The sequence below is a fragment of the Sebastes umbrosus genome, chromosome 5 (genome assembly GCF_015220745.1).
Source record: "Sebastes umbrosus isolate fSebUmb1 chromosome 5, fSebUmb1.pri, whole genome shotgun sequence".
Taxonomy (NCBI): domain Eukaryota; kingdom Metazoa; phylum Chordata; class Actinopteri; order Perciformes; family Sebastidae; genus Sebastes; species Sebastes umbrosus.
In genome coordinates, this window is record NC_051273.1 from 4,487,583 (window position 1) to 4,507,462 (window position 19,880).

A 19,880-nucleotide genomic window follows, 5' to 3' on the forward strand; every position below is an offset into this window, starting at 1 on the left:
TTGAGTTGTTCCATATTTAAGGTACTTTTATTTACAAATACATTACAATTTGTCCCAACTTGACAAAATTCAGCTGTATAATGAGTACTTCTACTTGTGATACTTTTAAGCAGTGGTGGAAGAAGTACTCAGATTGTTTACTGAAGTAAAGGTTGCACTACCACAGTGTAAGAATACTCTGTTACAAGTAAAAGTCCTGCATTCAAAAGTGTTCTTACTTACTTAAGTAAATTATCATTAAAAATATATACTCAAAGCACCAAAAGTACTCATTATGCAGAACGGTCACATTTCAGAATAATACATATTATATTATTGGATTATAATTATTGATGCATTGATGTGTAAGGCGCATCACTAATGTTGCAGCTACTAAAGGTTGGGCTAATTTTAATGACTCTATGTACTGCCGGATGGCTTAATCCATAAAAATACATCGCAATTTATTAGTTAATTACATTTTGTTTTTATAACTCCACTCTGCAAAATGTGTAAAGCTGTCAAAAATAAATCTAGTGCAAAGTACAACATTTGCCTCCAAAATGTAGTGGAGTAGAAGTATAAAGTAACATAAAATGGAAATACTCAAGTAAAATACAAGTACCTCAAAATTGTATTTAAGTACACTAGGCCCACTAAGTCTACAGTTACATCCCGCCACTGCTAAAAGTATTATGATTCTTTAAAGGTCCCATATTATAAAAAAGTGAGATTTTCATGTTTTTTTTTTATTATAAAGCAGGCTTAAGTCCTATATAAATACTGTGAAAGTATCGAAACACTCAATCCACAGGGAAATACACACAGCCCATATTCAGAAACTCTGCATATGAAACAAGCTGTCAGGATTTCTGCCCATTTGTGATGTCACAAATATACAATATTTAGACCCTTGACACAGTTTTAAACGTAAACCTTCTAAATGTGTCCCAGATTATTCCTGGTTGCAGTGTGTATGTGAATGACATCAGCTGACAGGAAGTACACATGGACCCAAGCTGTTGCCCTTCAATGCAATTATGTTGCAATTCCGTCAAAATGTGCTAAATCGGAGCGTTTCAGACAGAGGGTAAATACAGGCATATTCAGGCTGGCAGTATGAGGAAAATAAAGTTTTTTTTTTAACATTACAACATGAAACATGTTCTAGTAGAAACACAAAATACAAGTATGAACCTGAAAATTAGCATGATATGGGACCTTTAAACTCCTGTACTTTGTCTTAGGTATAACATTATGTATGACTTTTACTTGTAATGAAGTATTTAGAAATTGTGATAGTGCTACTTTTAACTGAGTAAAGGACTACTTTTCTAACACTTGGCAAAGTACTGCAGGGTGTGTGTCTTGTTAATGGTGCATGGTGCAGTGCTGTCAGTGGCCACAGGGAGGCGACACCTCTCAGTCTGCGCCACAGTGTGCTCCTTTCATATCTGTGGGCTGCTACTCCTGACGCAGAGCATGATGGAGCAAACTGGTGAGCCACCTCACAACAACAACAACTACAACGCTGCTGGAAATGAACCTCCCGCCGCCTGCGGCCTGCACAGCAAACGCCTGAAAGAGCTGGAGAATGCCGCCCTGCAGACCACTTTGATATCACGGATGGAGACTGAGTCTGGTGCGGACTCCGGCAGCTGGACGGAGCAGCAGCAGCAGCAGCAGCAGCAGTCCGGAGAGGACGAGCAGCTGAACGGCTTGTCCTTGAGCCATCCACCGGCGGCTCCTCCGCAGCTCAGCGCGGAGGAGTCGGATGGAAACGTCGCCAAGGAGCGCGTCGAGGAGGAAAGGACCCTGACGGATCATTTAAACAAACGATTGCTCTCCTCGTTTCTGGAGAAGCTGAACGAGAGAGACCTGGCGCTTCCTGGTGTGCAGCGCCTGGATTGCGCGGTAGCGGACGAGGACTCGAACAGGGCCGCAGATGAGTGGTGAATCACCGGGCTGAAAACAAGCAGCAGCTGCAGCAACATGGAGGTGGTGGTTGAGGGGATTCAGGAAACAATGTGCACAATCCCACAACATAAAAGAAAGACTTTCAGTTCACCAATTTATTCTGGAAGATGGGAGTGTCTGGAGATGTTACATGCTTACTTTTGTATAGTGAGAATGGGTGAAAGATTAAGAAAATGCAATAAATGACCATCATGTGATATGAAGGGTTTTTGTACTTATTGTGTTACATGTGTGGCAGCCATGTGTGTGCATCTTTTTTGAAGTGACACTCACTCATCAGCAGGTGTCAGTATCCACCAAAATATAAAGCCTACTTTAGTACACCTCTCTTATTAATGGCAGGTTATGATCACATAGTGTCTTATTCTGTAGTCTCATTTTGAAGGGCCTAAAAATGGTATAAAGACTATCGTTCTCTAGTATAAGTATGGTTATTTTCCTAAAATATAACACAAGATTAAGTACATTTACATTACACAAAAGTACGCCTAAATATAAAATCTAAAAATGAATGGTCATAACTGATAATAAGTAAATATATAAAAAAAAACTACCACTCCCTCTCCAAACACTTGACCATATTTTCATCATCAGAAATATTTATTATGACATAGAAAGGAAAGAGAGACAAAAAAATAAAATAAGTACAATATTTCAATTTAAAATACACTTGCAGAAGTCATTCTCTAGTATAAGTATGGTTATTTTTTCCTAAAATATAACACATGATTAAGTACATTTACATTACACAAAAGTACCTATAAGTTCCCAACTTTAAGTCTAAATATAAAACCTAAAAATGAATGGTCGTAACTGAACATAAGTAAATAAATTAAAAAAAACTATACCACTCCCTCTCAAAACTATTGACCATATTTTCACCATCAGAAATATTTATTATGACATAGAAAGGAAAGAGAGACAAAAAAAATAAAGTACAATATTTCAATTTAAAATACACTTGCAGAAGTTAAACACTATTTGATATTGTACTCAAAAGTATAAGCACATAAAAAGCTGCGTATTAACGGTAATATGTGTTACTCTTCACCTATGTATGCAACACTATTCACAATTTCATGTACCCAGTATGTGTTTGGAGTCTCATCAATTTGCTAAAAATTCTGTAGTTAAAATCTGTAGCACTACATTTACAAGTAATTAAACAAAAGAAAACCTTCAAAAACATTAAAGTTTCATTATATAACAGAGCAATGTGAATGATGCAGAAGCAACCATGAAGCAATAGTTAAATATGGTATTAATTTAGAGTTAAATCAACCTGTTCCCTTCTTGTGTAGGCAAACAGAATTTTTTATTTTAAAAATAGGATCTTGTCTATAAAACCTACTCTTTAATTTGTGACCTAACTGAATGAATTGTGACACGGGTTACAAATTCACCAAACTGGATCCTCCCCCACTGATAACAAACCGGAACCAACACTTCTCGGTTATCTTGATGAGGAGTCGCAAAAGCCTCCACAGCCTTTGAAGAAGTTTTGACTGACTAACTTACCAGACCCACTCTGGAAATAGTTTATGACTCAATGTATTTCTACCATTGAGAGACAATTTACAGCACACTGGGGATTTAAGGCATGAAAGGGAAGTGACTTAAAACGCATGTGGAGACGCATTTTAATGCAAGCTGTGAACAGACGTACTTAAAGCTGTCCACTTGTGTTGAGATCACTCAGGACCCATGTTAATGCCAGGTCTGATCAGGGCCTTTAAACCTGCGAAGATTAGGCAAATTAATCTAATTCTATCATCTCAATCTAATTTTAAATGAGTCAGGAAGCCAACAGCAAAGCCTGACTTTACTTTTAATGTGATCAAACAAAGAAAAATGCTCGACCCTCATCCTAAAATGGTCCTAAATCGATACGAGAATACTTCCTTGTGTTATGAAGGAAGCGGTACACGAGTTGAAACAGTGGCGCCCGTCATCCCTGCAAAACCCCACGCTCCAGCACTACCCCCCGACCAAGACATTTTGGGGGTTAAAAAGTCCCCGGAAAATGTCCCCGGGACTTAATTCAAACCCTGGTCCCTGCACTCAAAATGCAGTGCATTCCTCAAAAGGTTCTAAAGTTTCTGTGGTCGAAACAGGGCTTATGTAATAAATGTAAAAATATAGCGCAACAGTTGCTCAAGTAGACAAGAGTCATAAAGTCAAGTTTAGTTTATTGAATATAGCCCGGTTGTATTTAATTTCTTATGAATTTGACTTTTTATTTGTAAGAGGAAGATTGTGTCTTAATGTTTCTCCATTGAAACTGGAGCCAAGCTGTGGCTTGCAAAGAGCAAAGAGTCAAGCTCAAGGACATTTTTTTTTATCTATTACTGTCAATAAGCTATTCACAACAGAAGATGTCTTTCATGTTACTCCAGGATGCAGTAGAGTTTGTTCATATACAACGCTGCTATTTATGGTGAATTGGATCATAGACAATAATGGTGCCGCCTATACTGCTTATTTTTGTGTAATAGGTCCTTGCTGATGTCGGCTATGTGGGAACTGGAGGAGTAATGACCTATAAACTAGTTTGCATTTTTAAGACTTACTGTAAAATGCTTTGATAGCTTTACAATACGTGTTAAGCCATACCAGGCAAGGAGATCTCACTTTTATAGGAGTTGTACAAGAAAATACTAAAGACAGAGTCATTCCACTTTGTGTAAAAAAAAAAAAGACCCTCTCTTTACTGTCCAATAAATAAGACACTTTAGGTCATGTAAAGACATGAACTTGAACATGAAACCAGAGTTGAATTAGCCTACTGTTAACCCCTGTCTCATATCCATTAACACTGGTTGAAGTGCAGGTGTGCATTGCTACAGATATGGAACATACCAGAATGAATGTTTTTTCGATGAAAGAGCCTTTCAGCATTACAGGAATTCAAATAACACCTGAGGGCTTTTTGATTAGAGTGTATACTTTCCTTGGCACAGTAATAAAGCCCTTTATTATCCAATCACTTTTTAAGGAATAGATTTTTTTTACGAATAGTATTTTATTTTAACTCAACATAGCTCCAAATGTGGAGCAGACTTAGAAAGTGACGACAACTTTAGATATTACAGTAAGAGTAGAATTGAATGGGGAAAAATAGACTAGTGATAAAGATGCTTACTGCTACTGAAGAGGAAAAGTCACCATCATTAGTATTATTTGGAATAAAAAATAGTCCAGTTGCCCAACACCTAAACTCTGAGTGGAGATTTAATATTCGCAACATCTGTTGGTTCTTTTTCATTTGTGTCTTCTTGATGCAGGTCCCTCAAAGGCACAAGCTGTGGTTTATCTGTTGCCTCGTCTCCCTGCAAAAAAGACCAAGATTCTGGTTTTAAAACAACAAGAAACAAAAACTGATTGACACCAAGGTACTCTGACACACACAGACTGGGTGCAAAATTATATTGATTTCAAAAGGACTGTTGTAGATGTGGGGTAAAGCCTTAGGTGTTATGATGCTACCTACACATCTTATCTACAATATCTGCCATAAGTTACATTTATACGAGGGCTGTCCCGATATCAGATTTTAATTACACGATTATTGTGGCCAAAAGAATTCACGATAACGATATTATCACAATATCTATAGACAATCTGAAATAAATAATGCTATCAGTCAAATCTTTAACTTTGTTTATTGTGCGTTTTTGTCTCTTTGTGGCAAATCAATAACACTCAAAATACTGTACAAGTGTAGGGAGACGAAGCAAGAGTGGACAGAAATAGAAATGATTTAGGAGGCTCTGGATTATTTACACAATATTATCATATGTCTATTATTAACATGATGTAAATATTGAATTTTTAAAATATCCGGTCAATACCGGTATACTGTGACACCCATAATTCATACCATAAGTATGCTTGCAACTGTGAACTGCATAAGTGTATAAGTTCTTTTGTTAAGTCTTAATTTATTAGTTTATTTCTTTACCTGGTTATTGCTATTCAGACTCCTAGGCGGCTGCAGCGTATCCCAGCATGCATTGTGCAGAAGACAGGGAAACATTCTGGACTTTGTTCCGCTCTGAAAACAAACACAGTCAGTCACCACATCAACATTTATACATGCAGCGTCAGTCCAAACTTATCTATCAACAATAATAAAGTTGTCTTAGCAGGGATTCATTTTGTTGTGCAAGTAACGAGGAACTGTTTTGCTTATTTTCAGCTGCATACTACATGTTTACATGCTTTAATGTTCAAACAAACGCTTTATTTTTCTCATACCGGCTGTGCTGCAGCACCTCTTTTCACCCTCTGTCTGAAACGCTCTGTTTGCGCTCATGACCCCCCTCAAATAGCCCAGCCTGTCTGATTGGTCAGCTGGCCCACTCTGTTGTGATTGGTCAACCGTACCAAACTCTTCGGACTACACTCCAGCTCCACTCTAAGTGGCTTTGTTTGAGGGTGTGCCAAACTAGCTGCTAGGCAGGTTTTATGCAAATGTTTACTTGGTGACATCACCACGTTATGGAAGAAAAGGTGGGACTTCAATCAAGGCGTTTCAGGCAGTTCAGGAGCAGTGTTTCTGTGGGGGAGAGTAACTCTCTTTGGCCTGGACTTTGGGCTTTGCAACTCTGCAGACCTTTTACATGCACAAAAAAAACTATATAACACACTAAAGGAAAGGGAAAAGTACAAAAGCATGATGAGCAAGATGCGTCGCGCTGGACGGGCTCATTTGCATAAAGGACTGCTCCCGCCTTTTCATTTTCAAAGAGCAATGGCCAATGAGGAAATGCCAACACTCGGCCGACCAATCGTGTAACTTCATCACTCACTCACTCAGTCACTCACTCAGTGACAGACTTTTGTATTTGTATGGCTGGCCATGCGGTCCAGCCATAAAAGATAATCTCATATTCATTCAGATGTCTGGTTTATCCTGTTCCACTATATCCTTACGTTTTTACATTCTGTAGGTACATCTACATAGGTAAAACAACAGGCACCAAAGTCACAATTTTGTGATATAGTACTTACTCTGCGCTCTGATAGGACCTTTACTTTCTTTTTGTTCAGATCCCACCATAACAAACCGTCTTTAATTTGATTCCTCTTTGTTGGTCCTGTGTGTAGAGAGAAACAACAATGTAATGTAATGGAATTAATCACCACAAATAACAACAGGCCAAAAATGACAGAGTTGATGACAATGGATGTAGGTTGGCATATCTGAAATACCAGCAACTCAGTGTAGTTTATTAAAACAGAAGTTCTGTATAATGTGTCATTGTGCGTCTTTTTATCTTCTTACCTGTTGCATAGCTCACTATCAGCCCAAATAGCACGACCGAACTAGTCGCCATGGCACCAAAGTAGAGGTAGGACATGGAGTAGAAGTTAATCAGGTCCCTAGTTTTAGAAAAGAAAGGTTTTATTGTTGTAACATGCATCTAGTTCTATGACAGGACTTAGTCTCTTTATTTACTACACTATACTACACCATATCAAACACCACATTCATAAAGGAATTAATTCATTGTATTCATTTTAGTACAAAGAAATTGCGATTATAGATGCTGATCTCCAGCTTTAACCAAACCACATGTGTCAAAAAAAACAGTTGTTTATCAGTGCAGGCCTTGTTGAACTCACTGACCCCTGGTCATCGGGGTGAAGCGGGGTGGAGATGGGGCTGCGGTTCAGGGTGATGTTGCTCGGTACACACTCGCTTGTGTAGAAGGGCAGGACACCCATGGTCTCCTCACTGGGTGGGTACAGAGTTGAACCAACAGCCAGCCACACAGAGACACAGAAGCCCACTAAGAATCCTGAGAATGCTCCCTGAAAGACCAAGTACAACTTTTAACAGAAGACGCGGGGCAGTTTGAGGCAAATAGGACACATCAGTTTCTCTTTGTCGTTGCTAGTCCTTTTAGGTCGGGTCTGTAAGCAAATGTTTACATAAAATATTTTAAGAGTTTTGTTGCAAAATGAGACCTTTTCAAATGGAAAAAAACGCCTGTCCTTATATAATGATTGTCTTTCTCTAAAAACAAACAAAAAAATTGTTTATGCTTACTCTCACAAAACTATAATACAAACATAATGCACCCAATATAAAATCACATAAATCAGTAACACCTACAACGTCAGTGAAAGCAGTCATACAATTACTTCCTGCTGTTGATAACAGAGACTGCTGAGGAAAGACTGATTTACAGAAAAGCTGCCTTGTAACGGGACAATGTAAAGATTGCCCCAACACAGGCAGTAAGACCTCCCAAAGGTGTCTCAAAGACGTGTTGAGTTAATGTTTAGAAATGCTTTTGTTTGGCTCTAGACAGTGATGTTAACAGTAAATACAGATTCAACAAGAGATATTATGGAGCATGAAAAGTGCAAAGCTTCCTTGATAGAAGCACTGTTTGGCCTTCTTATGCAATGTCCACATGACAAAAACTTGACAGAAGTGTCCATAATAAAAGTGAAGTGGTGCAGTAATAACACAAAGTGGACGGACTAGGAATGTCAACATTAATGCGATAATAATGTGTTAACACAAAATCATTTAAACGCCACTAATTTCTTTAACGCATTACCGTAATTGATCTTTCGGAAGTTGTAGCGAGCACAGTTTTAAAGCTAGAGTGAAGATACTGGTATCATACGGGAAAACTACTAGATACTAGAAAACCTAAGGAATCCAATGATGGTCATGTTAACGCTACGAAGTTGCGCTAAATTTTGGCGAGGAAAAACTGTCATGGCCATTTTCTAAGGGGTCCCTTGACCTCTGACCTCAAGATATGTGAATGAAAATGGGTTCTGCTTTTACCCCACATAAGGATTTAAGGTATGTCCATATTTCTAATAGGTTTTCCTGAATAAGATAATCAACAAACAAACTACAGTGCACAACACAGGAAAAAACAAGCCACTCACCAGCCTGTTTGTTGCTGGGACAAACATCCCCAAAATGAATACGCCCAGTAGTGGACCACTGACCACACCCATGACTGTGAACGATCCCTGAATAGAGAAGACAAAGGCAGTTCTGGGAAATCAACCAAACAACACACCACTGAGACTTTATTACAAAATACAAAATAAATATTGTACTCTCATTCAGTTCAGAACCATTGCTCATTTCCTATCATAGTCATATATGGATTAAATATCATGTGATATAGTAATGTTTAGGTATTATACCTGAAGAACTCCCCAGTCCGCGAGGGAGGAGAGAGCAGCTATGGTGATACAACCAATTCCGTACAGGAACGCTTAGAGAAAAAAAAGAGAATAAAATTTCCAAAAGTTCCAAAATACAATAACAGGAAGTGGTGTCATCCAATACTGGGTCGATGTGAAATGTAAATTGTGGTGAATGATGATAAAATATGATTTGCACTCCAAAAAGTTGGTGAGTTTTCTGCCTTTATCATGATTGTTTTAAAAGAAAAGTGGTTTTGAAAGGAACAGTGTGTAACATTTCTTGGGATGTATTAGCAGAAATGGAATATAGCATTCATAACTATGTTTTCATTATTGTATAATCACATGGAACTAAGAATCATTGTGGTTTCGTTAGCCTAGAATGAGCCCTTCATATGGAGCGGGTCCTCTTGTTTCTACAGTTGCCCAGAACGGACAAACCAAACACTGGCTATAGAGAGTTCTGCGACATGCTTGTGAAACTGCAGGATGTGAGCCACAGAGTGCAAAACCATGGTACCGCCAACCACCCTCTGACTTTCATTGCTCTTAAAGTAGTGTTATTATGGTAAGGATGGCCTCTGAGCGAGACGAACGGCCATCTTGGAAAGGGAGGAGTTAGCGGAGGGGTTCTCAGTTGGTTACAATCTGCAACCACACCACGATATGCCACAAAATCCTACACACTGTACCTTTAAGAATAAACAACAACTCAATGAAGTGGTTCAGTTTTTTTGGTGAGAATCAACCTACACAGTCCTTTGGAAATGAGTATCAATTTCTTCTGGGTCATGTGGAGCAGATGAGGTCGCAGCAGATCCTCCATCGTTACTGCAGCCATTGCGTTGATACTTGTGGAGGCCGTGCTGTGAAAAAGACATGTGGTCACCAGTTAGCCCACATCATATATATATTAGGGCTGTCAAAGTTAACGCAATAGAAATGCGTTAACGCAAATTTTAAAATAATTTCTTTAACGCATTAACACAATCGATCTTTCGGAGGTTGGAGCTGGTATCATATGATACTAAAAAACTTAAGGATTCCATTGATACTTCCAACTATGTCATATTAACAAACGAGGCAAAATAACGCTCTAACCTCAAGATATATGAATGAAAATGGGTTCTATGGGTACCCACGAGTCTCCCCTTTACAGACATGCCCACTTTATTACAATTATTATTTTGTTTTTTAATTTTTAATTATATTATTACAATATTTGTCATTGTTTTGTGTTGTTAATTGATTTCCAATAATAAATATATACATACATTTGCATAAAGAAAGAGTATTTGCACACTCCCATGTTGATAAAAGTATTAGAAACTTAAAAAAAAAAAAATGTTCAAACATTTTGAACAGATAAAAAACGTGAGATTAATTTTGATTATTTATGGACAATCATGCGATTAAATATTTTAATTGATTGACAGCCCTAATATATATATTCATATATATATATATATATATATATATATATATATATATATATATATATATATATATATATAAAATTCCACTATACCTTGGTAAATGTACTTAATTATGATACTGTACCAAATACAGTGTAGGACCAATAAGACTACTACAGCATTTTTAGTACTACCACTAGAGGCAGCCAAACTTTACACATTGTGGCTTTATGGAATTAGTTCCATGTAGTGGTAGAAGAATTGCTCATATTGGTTACAGTAGTTATTGGTTAAAGTGGTTAAGTACAAAATTAACAATGTAAAAAAAGTATTCTATCACAAGTAAAAGGCATTCATTCAAAATCCTACTTAAAAAAGTATACTATTAGCAGAAAAATGTACTGAAATTATCAAAAGTAAAAGTGCTTGTTCAACAAGTATAGCTATCAAATAAATATAATGGAGTGAAAAGTACAATAGTTCCCTCTGAAGTATAAAGTTGCACATAATACTCAAGTACCCTAGGGGGGGACCTGTCATAAGTTTAGTTTAGAGAAACCAAGATTGAATACCTCAGAGTCCCACTGTATGCACAGGCCAGGAAAAGACCTGGAAATCCAGGGTGATTTTTGAATATCTCCAACACGAAGTACGGCATGTACTTCATCAGATGAGAGAGAGAGGGAAACAGTGAAAAATTAAAATAAATTTCCAGTTGTTCTTCACTGAATAAAATAAAATTAATTTTGCAAATGAAATATTTTCTCACAGTCTTGAGTAAATTTTTTAAATCCTGTTTACAATCTATAAAATATACTTCAGCTTGCAGCGCTGTTTGACCTTAAGTCACATCAAAGCACCAGTGTGGTAACCAGCTAAAGTAAACATCTGAGGTAAAAGTTGACACATTATGTAGCCCAATCAAAATTCATAACTAATAAAACGATGGATGATGGATGGAGTATTTGGCAAAGACAATCTTAGAGGTACAGATGTTTCTCTTTCAACGGCTTAGAACCTGACACAGCCTCATGGATCATGGTCATGGATCAATATGAGTGTCTTGAGTACCAGGTCAGGGGTAGAAATCATCCCAGACTGCAGTGGATCACAGTTGACATAATAAGCGAACATGACGATGCCGCAAGTTGCTGCACTTCCAACAACGAGACACAGACCCACTTGGTTCACAAACAATGCCCTGCAATCAAAAGCAAACATCATTAATGACCCAGGTTTATCGTTGGACTTCTGCATTTCCACTATTTAATCACTTGTGTGGTAAAGATACAACCACTATATATGATGATGGTTCTGTTATTGCACGATCTACAATTTCAAGCACTTTGGTGAAACCTGAAGGGCTGTTGTATCTTTTTAATGTAATTTATGAGAAATTAGATGCTTATTGATGCCTTGCTTGCAAATTAAAGGCTTGACTATCAACATAACATGACATCAAATGTAGGATGACTATTTGCAGAGCAGCAATATCTGATAATATAAAATGTCTATTGAGTATAACCCTTGCCTGAACTTCCTGACAAGGAACAAACCTATTAAATTTCACTTTGTGTCCTCTGAAGGCAATTTTCACCTGCAGCTAATTGGCTAGTCTTTTCACCTTCAGGAAATATGAAACTTTAATGTCAACCTAAAACAAATAACATGCTGATATGTAGGCGCCTGTATAAATAATTTCACTTTGCTCTGCAACATTGGCTGTTAAAGTCCAACCTTCTATCCAAACACAATGCTGAGGAGAATAAAATGTTTCTTATTGTTGTTGTAAGGAATATTAGTGCGTCTACATCGGTGTCAACATCTAATGTCTGGTGTTTAGTCCAATAGGCTGCTATCTGCCAGACCAGAAGCAGAAACTAAAACAATTTTTACACAGTGTCCTGTTATCACTTTTAGCTGTAGGCCTATTGTGAATATGTTTGAAAAAGTCAACAATGTGATATTAAATTAATCGTCCCCTGAAGCAGCTGTTTTAGACTAATCTTGTTAGCTTAGCGCCATGACCAATCAATGGGAGGAGAGCATACTGTTTGCAAAGACATAATGTTTAATGAAAACAAATACTGTAACAGACATGTAGCTAATTCCTGTACGTGTTACTGCTCACAGGAGAATAGCCATTAATGTAGGCTACATTAATTGCATTAATTGCATTGCTAGCTGCCCTGTTAGGCTGTAAGCTACCAAAGAGTATAGAAGTAAAGGCAAAACCGCTAGATAGTGCTGCGGTAGCGCTGCCGCCATTTTGGAGTGAAAACGCCAATGAGTCCATAGCCATGGATGTATAAAGAGACGTCTGTAAATCAAAGGATATTTTTTTTTAGGTGAATCAACATCCCAGTATGAACACTTAAATAGCCCTCATTTAAATCATTATGTACTAAAAGTTGTAAAATGTACTAATAGCTGAATCCAGAGTTATTTTCCTCGGCATAAAGAACGTGCATTAGACCCACGGGACTGCACCGCCCTGTACGCTCATGTGACACAGCCGGTTCTGCCGGCTTCCTGCTAGCTGTATGCGGCTGTAATAATGCAAATATTGGCTGTAATTCATCACATTTATTATCTGATAAGACACCCTTGGGCTGTATGCTGTATGATGTAAGCCTGTACCTTGGTGGATGTATTAACGTCTTTGTTTCCAAACAACCGGCTATCGGCCAGTAGCTAGTAGTGCTAGTAGCATGACAGCGACAGAATTTAATGTAGTTGTCGGCTATTTACTAACACGCAGGGCAAAAGCACAGGAAACAACCTCTTATACATCTATGGTAAGTGGTTTATTGTACATCGATTTTCGAGGTCCTTGACATGAAAAAGATTGAGATTGCTCTCAAAATCTGTGTGCTGGATTTTTCTAACTTCCATTTATGTCCATCGCTTACTTAATTCCCTTCTGGGAAGCGTGCCGGGCAAAAAAGTTAAATAAATAAATAAGTAATTAAGTAAATAGTTATAATAGTATGCATATTTATAATATTTTTATTGTTCAAGACAGTCCATTTCGGTAGAGACATTAACAATTATGACAATAGAATAAAAATAATTTTGTTTTACTTTTGTACGGCACTTTGCAGACAGACGTTTAACTGGCATCATTATGGTAGTCGACTTGATTACAGTCCAAAAGGAGGCAGAGGCGTAGCTTCTTAGCAATATATGTTCTTTGAACCTACTCAGGCACTGTGGTGGTGCTAAATGAGCTAAATGCTCATTAGAAAGAGACCTCTTAAAGGTTCTGTGTAATACTAAATATCATTGAGAGACAATGATATTTACTGTAAATAAATCTGATTCTCCGTGAAGACTGTCTCTGTTGGTCTGTGCTGCATTTTGAACAGGTTTTGTTTAGCTACAAATGAACTAATTTAATCCAGTTTTCTTCTAACTTTTCAACCTCACCTGTCTGAATATACACGGGCTGTTATGAAGGCTGGTTTTATCCATCTTGCTTTTGTTTAGAACTAAAAGCTGTAACTTTCTTTTTACAGAGATTACAGACGACCGGCACATTTATAGATGGATTTTTCGTCTGTGTCAAATAGTGTTGTGTTGCACACAATGTCAAGTTATTTTTTCAGATATGTGCAGTTTCCCCACTTGAAAGAGATTGATACATCTACCTGAAGATTTCTATCTGGAATCCACTCAATGACAAACAGCTTTTTCTTTTTTTCCTCCTTTATTTTGTAGGTTGAGTTGATAGTTTAGTTACATTGCGCCAAGTAGGCGCTAAATATTCCTAATCCCTGCAGAAAACTGATTTTATGACAAAAAGGTGAACCAGAAGATTCTCCATTGACATACTGTAAACGTGAAGGCCTAACTAAGGCTATAGGAAGCCCAAGATTACAGGATGTTAAGTTTCTGCATTGTAAAAAAAGTGAGTTCCTTGAATTGACTTTTGAAAAAGAGAGCCAGTTATTTTTTACACGGCATTTTTTGAAGATATCAATTTGTTATGGTTTTATTGAGAAAATATTAAAACTGATAAAAGTTTTTTGGGGGGCTGTGCTTGCTGGATTGATTAGTGGCTTGGCTTGTTGTGCAGTGATTATTTCACTTGTCTTGACACCAGCTTTAAAATTTCTCTTTAGAAACCTGTAGGTGACTTCACAGATGCTAGACTACATTGTTGTTTTTCTATAATTCATAAACTCAACCTAAATTCAATTCATGATAGCATTTGAGTTGCTGTTCTAAACACCTGATAGATCATTATGTGAATAAAAAACAGGTCTCCACTCACAACTGGGCATCTTTTTCTGTTCTGCAGGAGACATAGCGCTGGACTTGAGCTTGGTTTACCCCGTACATGGACAGCCAAACCAATGAACCTCCAACAGACAGGCTCCAGAAGGTATAGCGCTGCCGCGGGTCAACACCAAAACTGGTGGAAAATAGTATTGAACAAATCAGTGACACACCAATCTTTACAGCCTCTTTCCACTATAACACATTTAAGTTCATGTACAGTTTGACTAAACAATCTTAAATCCAGGTCCACTTACTGTACCTTTTTCCAGAGCTTATGACAGTATCTCATGGATGAAGAGACTTTCTTTGAACAGAGACGCAAGTTACAATTTCTCCTCACATAAAACCACCTGATATTTATTTTCTCAGTTGTCATCACGGGACCTAAATATGGGACTTGAGTGTTGTGATGACAACTGAGCAAACTCTGTCCACCAAGAATACTGTGAGATGTGGTTGAAAGCTCAAGAAAACCTGGTAAATGGACTTTGAGTTAAGATAGCTTTTGTCAAACTTCTGTTTCCCATGTCAAGAATGAGCATTTGTGCTTAACTTAAATATATATATATATAGATAGATAGATAGATAGATAGATAGATAGATAGATAGATAGATATAGATATAGAAGTAGCAGCTTGAAATAATCTTAAATTGTGATGCATCATCATCATCAAAAGGTACTTGATGCGACTGCCAGGGCTATATAGTGCTCACACAGTAATGTGGGATTATCCAGACATTTATGTGTTGAAATAGAGGGGGAAGAAAATTAACAGTGTTTTTACTCATCAAAATTAATGCGTGATCCATTGTTGGCAATCTCCAGCACCACTGCAGGACCACCAACCAGAACTGTGCCGTGGATGAAAATGGCCATGAAGCCGGCCAACATGACAATAATCTGGAACACATCAGTCCAGATCACAGCTTTCATGCCACCCTGTTACACACAGATGATGGAAGAGACAGAGATGAAAACAAACAGCAACACCTGAGAATTTTACAAAAAACAAATTAAGGGCGAGATGTATTCTTCACTTATGCTGTTCCACTGGTTTCAGTGTCTACACAGTTCTGGTGTTCAGAACTTGAGAGAGACGTTCAAACACCGCCTACTTTTTCACCTTCACCAAATTGAAGCAGGAATGCTAGCCGTATTGTTTGTGGAAAGTACCAAAAATTGTCCGACTTGGAAGGGAGTTTGAGACACCGTTCAACAATCCAACAAACTTTGGATGAAGCATATTGATGTTCTTTCTCACAACCGTCGCCATCTTGGTTATTTGCAACCAGAAGTGACACAAGAGGGTGGAGCTAAGTACAACCAAATGCTGAACAAGACATTGGCTTAAAATGGTTATAATTAACTTTCAAGAACTGAACACACACAATGAAAGGGTTAACGTTGTAAGACGAAAACACAGACAACTCCCAGACCGGACAACGCTGTGGTAGCAACCTGTCAATCACAAGCCGTGCCCTAAAGCATACCCTGCTTTATTGCTCATTTTAGTCTAAATGGGACCATAATTTACTTGGATAATTTACTTCTGGATGCACATTTAAATCTTGACAGAAACCCATCCTCTCTGTTTAAGAGTGCCTCCCCTAAATGCCATGCTGTTTTGGTGAAATGGAAAAAAAATATTCATACCAGTGTGGTGTACAGGGTGCAAATGATCCCAGTAGAAAACAGAGACACCCACATATTGAGTCCAGTAGCTGAAAAAAACACAGCGTTAATGTGTTAATATTGAATATTCTTTTAGTTTACCATCTCATTCTTAAACTATAGAAACTGACTAGTCATTAACAGTGTTTAAAGAGCATTCGTCAACCTCTGATGACTCTGAATGGTTTGATTATGTATTTCAAAATGTGTGACGAAAGGTTTGGCAAGTATAAAACGTTGTCCTCCCTACAGCAGTGTTTTGAAAACAGTTATAAAAATGTCCTATTCCAATATGCTCAACATGTTTGCTAACAAGCACACCAGAGTTTAGTTTTAGTTTTGCTACTTTGGGTTTGGATACTGTCAACAAGGTCATTATGAAGTCACAAAGAAGGGTGTGATTTTTTTTTTGCATGCAGACAAGAATGGCCCATTTCAGAATAATATATATTATATCCCTGGATTATAATTAATGATGCATCAATGTGTAAGTGTCACTAATATTGCAGCTGGTAAAAATGGAGCTAATTTAAATTTCCTGTAGCTTAATCCATAAATATACATCACAATCTGTTATTTTATTATAATTTGTTTTAATATCTGACCTTGCATCCAAAATGTAGTGGATCTGTTACCACAGGTTTACCTCGCCAGGTCTTAGTGTTTGGTGTAAAAATGCAGGAAATCTCTGACTCGAAATACACTTACAAATGTGATAAAGTTGTTAATTCATGGAAAAAAATTGAGAAAGACGGACTATCAAAGAATTGTCGGAATTATTATTGAATGCCACATAAATGAAAACATCCCATTAATGCATACAGACAGGTGCATCAGGTGATCTCTCTTACCTTGGTTGAGGATCAAGGCAGGTGCATAGATGACAATCCCTGTGTAAAGCAGCTGGGGAAAAGACACACAAGGACATCAGCAAACACAGTGACAACGTGGTTTGTGCAAATGAAAGAACACGCACACCAGGAGTTAAACTCAATGTGCAAACTGGGTCTGAGCCAAATAAAATACTGTATTTGCACGAGAGCTGCTCGGAAAACACTGAATACAACTTTGAGTTACATCAGAGAACACAGTGATGTGTGTCTTACCGTCGCCACCAGAAACTGGATGCTCCCCAACAGCTGCATCCCTCTGCCAAATCTCATCTTCAGATACTGTGGCCAGCAGACGGCTGGAGTTACAATATCTCCACACACATCCCTCATCCTTCCTCACCTCTTATATTCATCCCACACATCAGACCCACAGGTGCATTTCAACATTCTGACAGAGAAATCGTGACCGTCTTTCTACACTGATTGGTTAGAAACACTCTTACTTTGGGTATTTTAATGCTTACTTATTTTTGTTTAAACCCTCAAACTAAACCCATCTCTCTTACACTATTCTCCTGAGAAGTCTGATTTTTATATAAATTAGTTTGGTCCAGAAATCTACAATCAATACCATCGAAAACAAATGATTTCTAAACAAATACAAATTTAAATCTTTAGATCTTTGTTAACATTATGCTCCTGTATTCATAACAATAACCGGGGTAATAACTTGAATCTCATTACGACCTGATTGGTGCTGGTGATGCCCAGTCGGTAGAAAACTGGCAGGAAGAGGTACGCTGTCAGCAGGGAGTTGATGCTTTGTCCGAGGCACATGTAGAGGAATTTAAAGCCATAGCGGGAAACCTCGGCAGGAACACCCAGAACCTGGACTGCTGACATAAAACTGGCACAGAGCGACATCCCAACAGGCACTGCCGGCATGCTCCGACCCCCAGTGAAGAAGTCATCAGCAGTGGCGTCCCCTGGCCTCTTCTTCAGGGCCTGGAAGAGTCCGATGGCCATAGAGACCAACAACATGGCAGCAAAGACTAAGTAGTCGGCCAGAACGAAGCTTACAGACTGCTCTTCCATTATTTTAATTTTGATTCCCTCTGCCTTGTAGTTCGGTGGATCCAGATCTTTAGTTGATCTGTGAATTAGAGTAGCAGTAGAGTACAACGACTGATGGAGAGACAAGGCACATGCAGTATGTAATATATTCTTGTCAATAACTGTAGGATTGATAATGTGATAACTTACCACAGTAGCATGCATCTTCCACATGACAGTAAGTGGTAAAAAGCAAAAGTGGGGTATGACTGGATGTAACAATTTCTAATATTTCTGGTGATTTTACTACTTCACAGTGTAAAATAATTACATTTCAAATTGTTATTTAATGTTATTTCCCCAGAGACAAAGACTCAGATTTAGTTGTAGTGTCTGTGTTTTTGGCTCAGGAGGTAGCAGAGGTCATTCACTAGGTCATTCAGGCCGGCACCTTGCATTGCAACTCACTGCCATCGGTGTCTGAGTGTGAATGAGAGGCAAATTGCTATATAGATGTAGACAATTTACAATTTCTACACCAAAAGTGGGATCTTAATACTCAATATATTTTTCAAAGTATAAATACAGGTTGTATTTAACTGAGGAAAAAAGGTATTTAAGTATGCTCCTACCACAATATCCTTTCAATTAAGTAAAACGTGAGTTTTAGAAGGTACATTATGGTGAATCATCTGTATTTGAATAACCTCCATAATTTTGTCTGATTCAGAGGTGATTGTATTGGAGTACTCTAGCTAAAATGTGGTCAGTTACACATCAGGTTCGTACAGTTTTAAGAGTAAATAAGTAAGATAGTGTCAACACTCAAAGATAAATGTGCATTTTCTTTCTAATCAGACAGTTGAATTAAAATGTCAAAAGACTCACCACTGGTGCTCCATTCAGTCCTGTTGCTTCCACTCAAAGAGGAATGTGCTGACTTTCTTCTTCACTTCTCAGCAGCTGCTTTGCCTCCAAGCAACTTCTTTCCCGTAGTGTGTGCGTGCGTGAGGCGTGCCAACACACACACACACCATACGCACAAGTACCTTTGTAGTCTCCACCCTAAAAGCCACTCAGGTGTGAATGGTTGGAGGGCCAGGTAGGTTGCGCAGTCGGATGTTTGGGGACCTGCTGGAGAATGAAATGCTTTCTGCAGCGCATTATCTATGTGTGTGTGTGTGTGTGCAACATGCCGCAGCGTGTGTGTGTGTGTGTATGTGTGTGTGTTTAAGATAACATGTTTACTTTTGTGTGTGTTTATAAAATAACATGTTTCCTTTTGTGTGTGTGTGTTTATAAGATGGAGAGATAGAAAAAGAGGTGGAGAAGAGAAGGAAATAAGGGAGTAATTATTCTTTAATATTATTCAGTCTGTAAAAATCAAGTCTATAGTCTTACCATACAGTACACTAGTAGTCCTTACTGTATTAATCAGTTGATGAATTAAAAATCAATAATTATTTAGTCTACGAGATG

General features: G+C 38.0%; 1 protein-coding gene across 1 annotated transcript; it reads right to left on the minus strand.

Annotated features, from left to right (window-relative positions):
- Window positions 1-2,194: 2,194 nt before the first annotated feature.
- slc5a5 (solute carrier family 5 member 5) lies at window positions 2,195-19,552 on the minus strand. Its single transcript, XM_037770843.1, has 17 exons — window positions 19,290-19,552; window positions 18,096-18,501; window positions 17,622-17,687; window positions 17,367-17,418; window positions 16,498-16,565; window positions 15,629-15,783; window positions 14,836-14,976; window positions 11,631-11,760; window positions 11,132-11,220; window positions 9,898-10,010; window positions 9,142-9,212; window positions 8,875-8,961; window positions 7,589-7,773; window positions 7,244-7,341; window positions 6,970-7,055; window positions 5,918-6,010; window positions 2,195-5,285 (listed from the first exon to the last, which is right to left on the minus strand). Exons 2-17 carry the CDS (start codon window positions 18,441-18,443, stop codon window positions 5,169-5,171), a joined length of 1,899 nt encoding a protein of 632 aa, XP_037626771.1. The 5' UTR covers window positions 18,444-18,501; window positions 19,290-19,552; the 3' UTR covers window positions 2,195-5,168.
- Window positions 19,553-19,880: the final 328 nt, after the last annotated feature.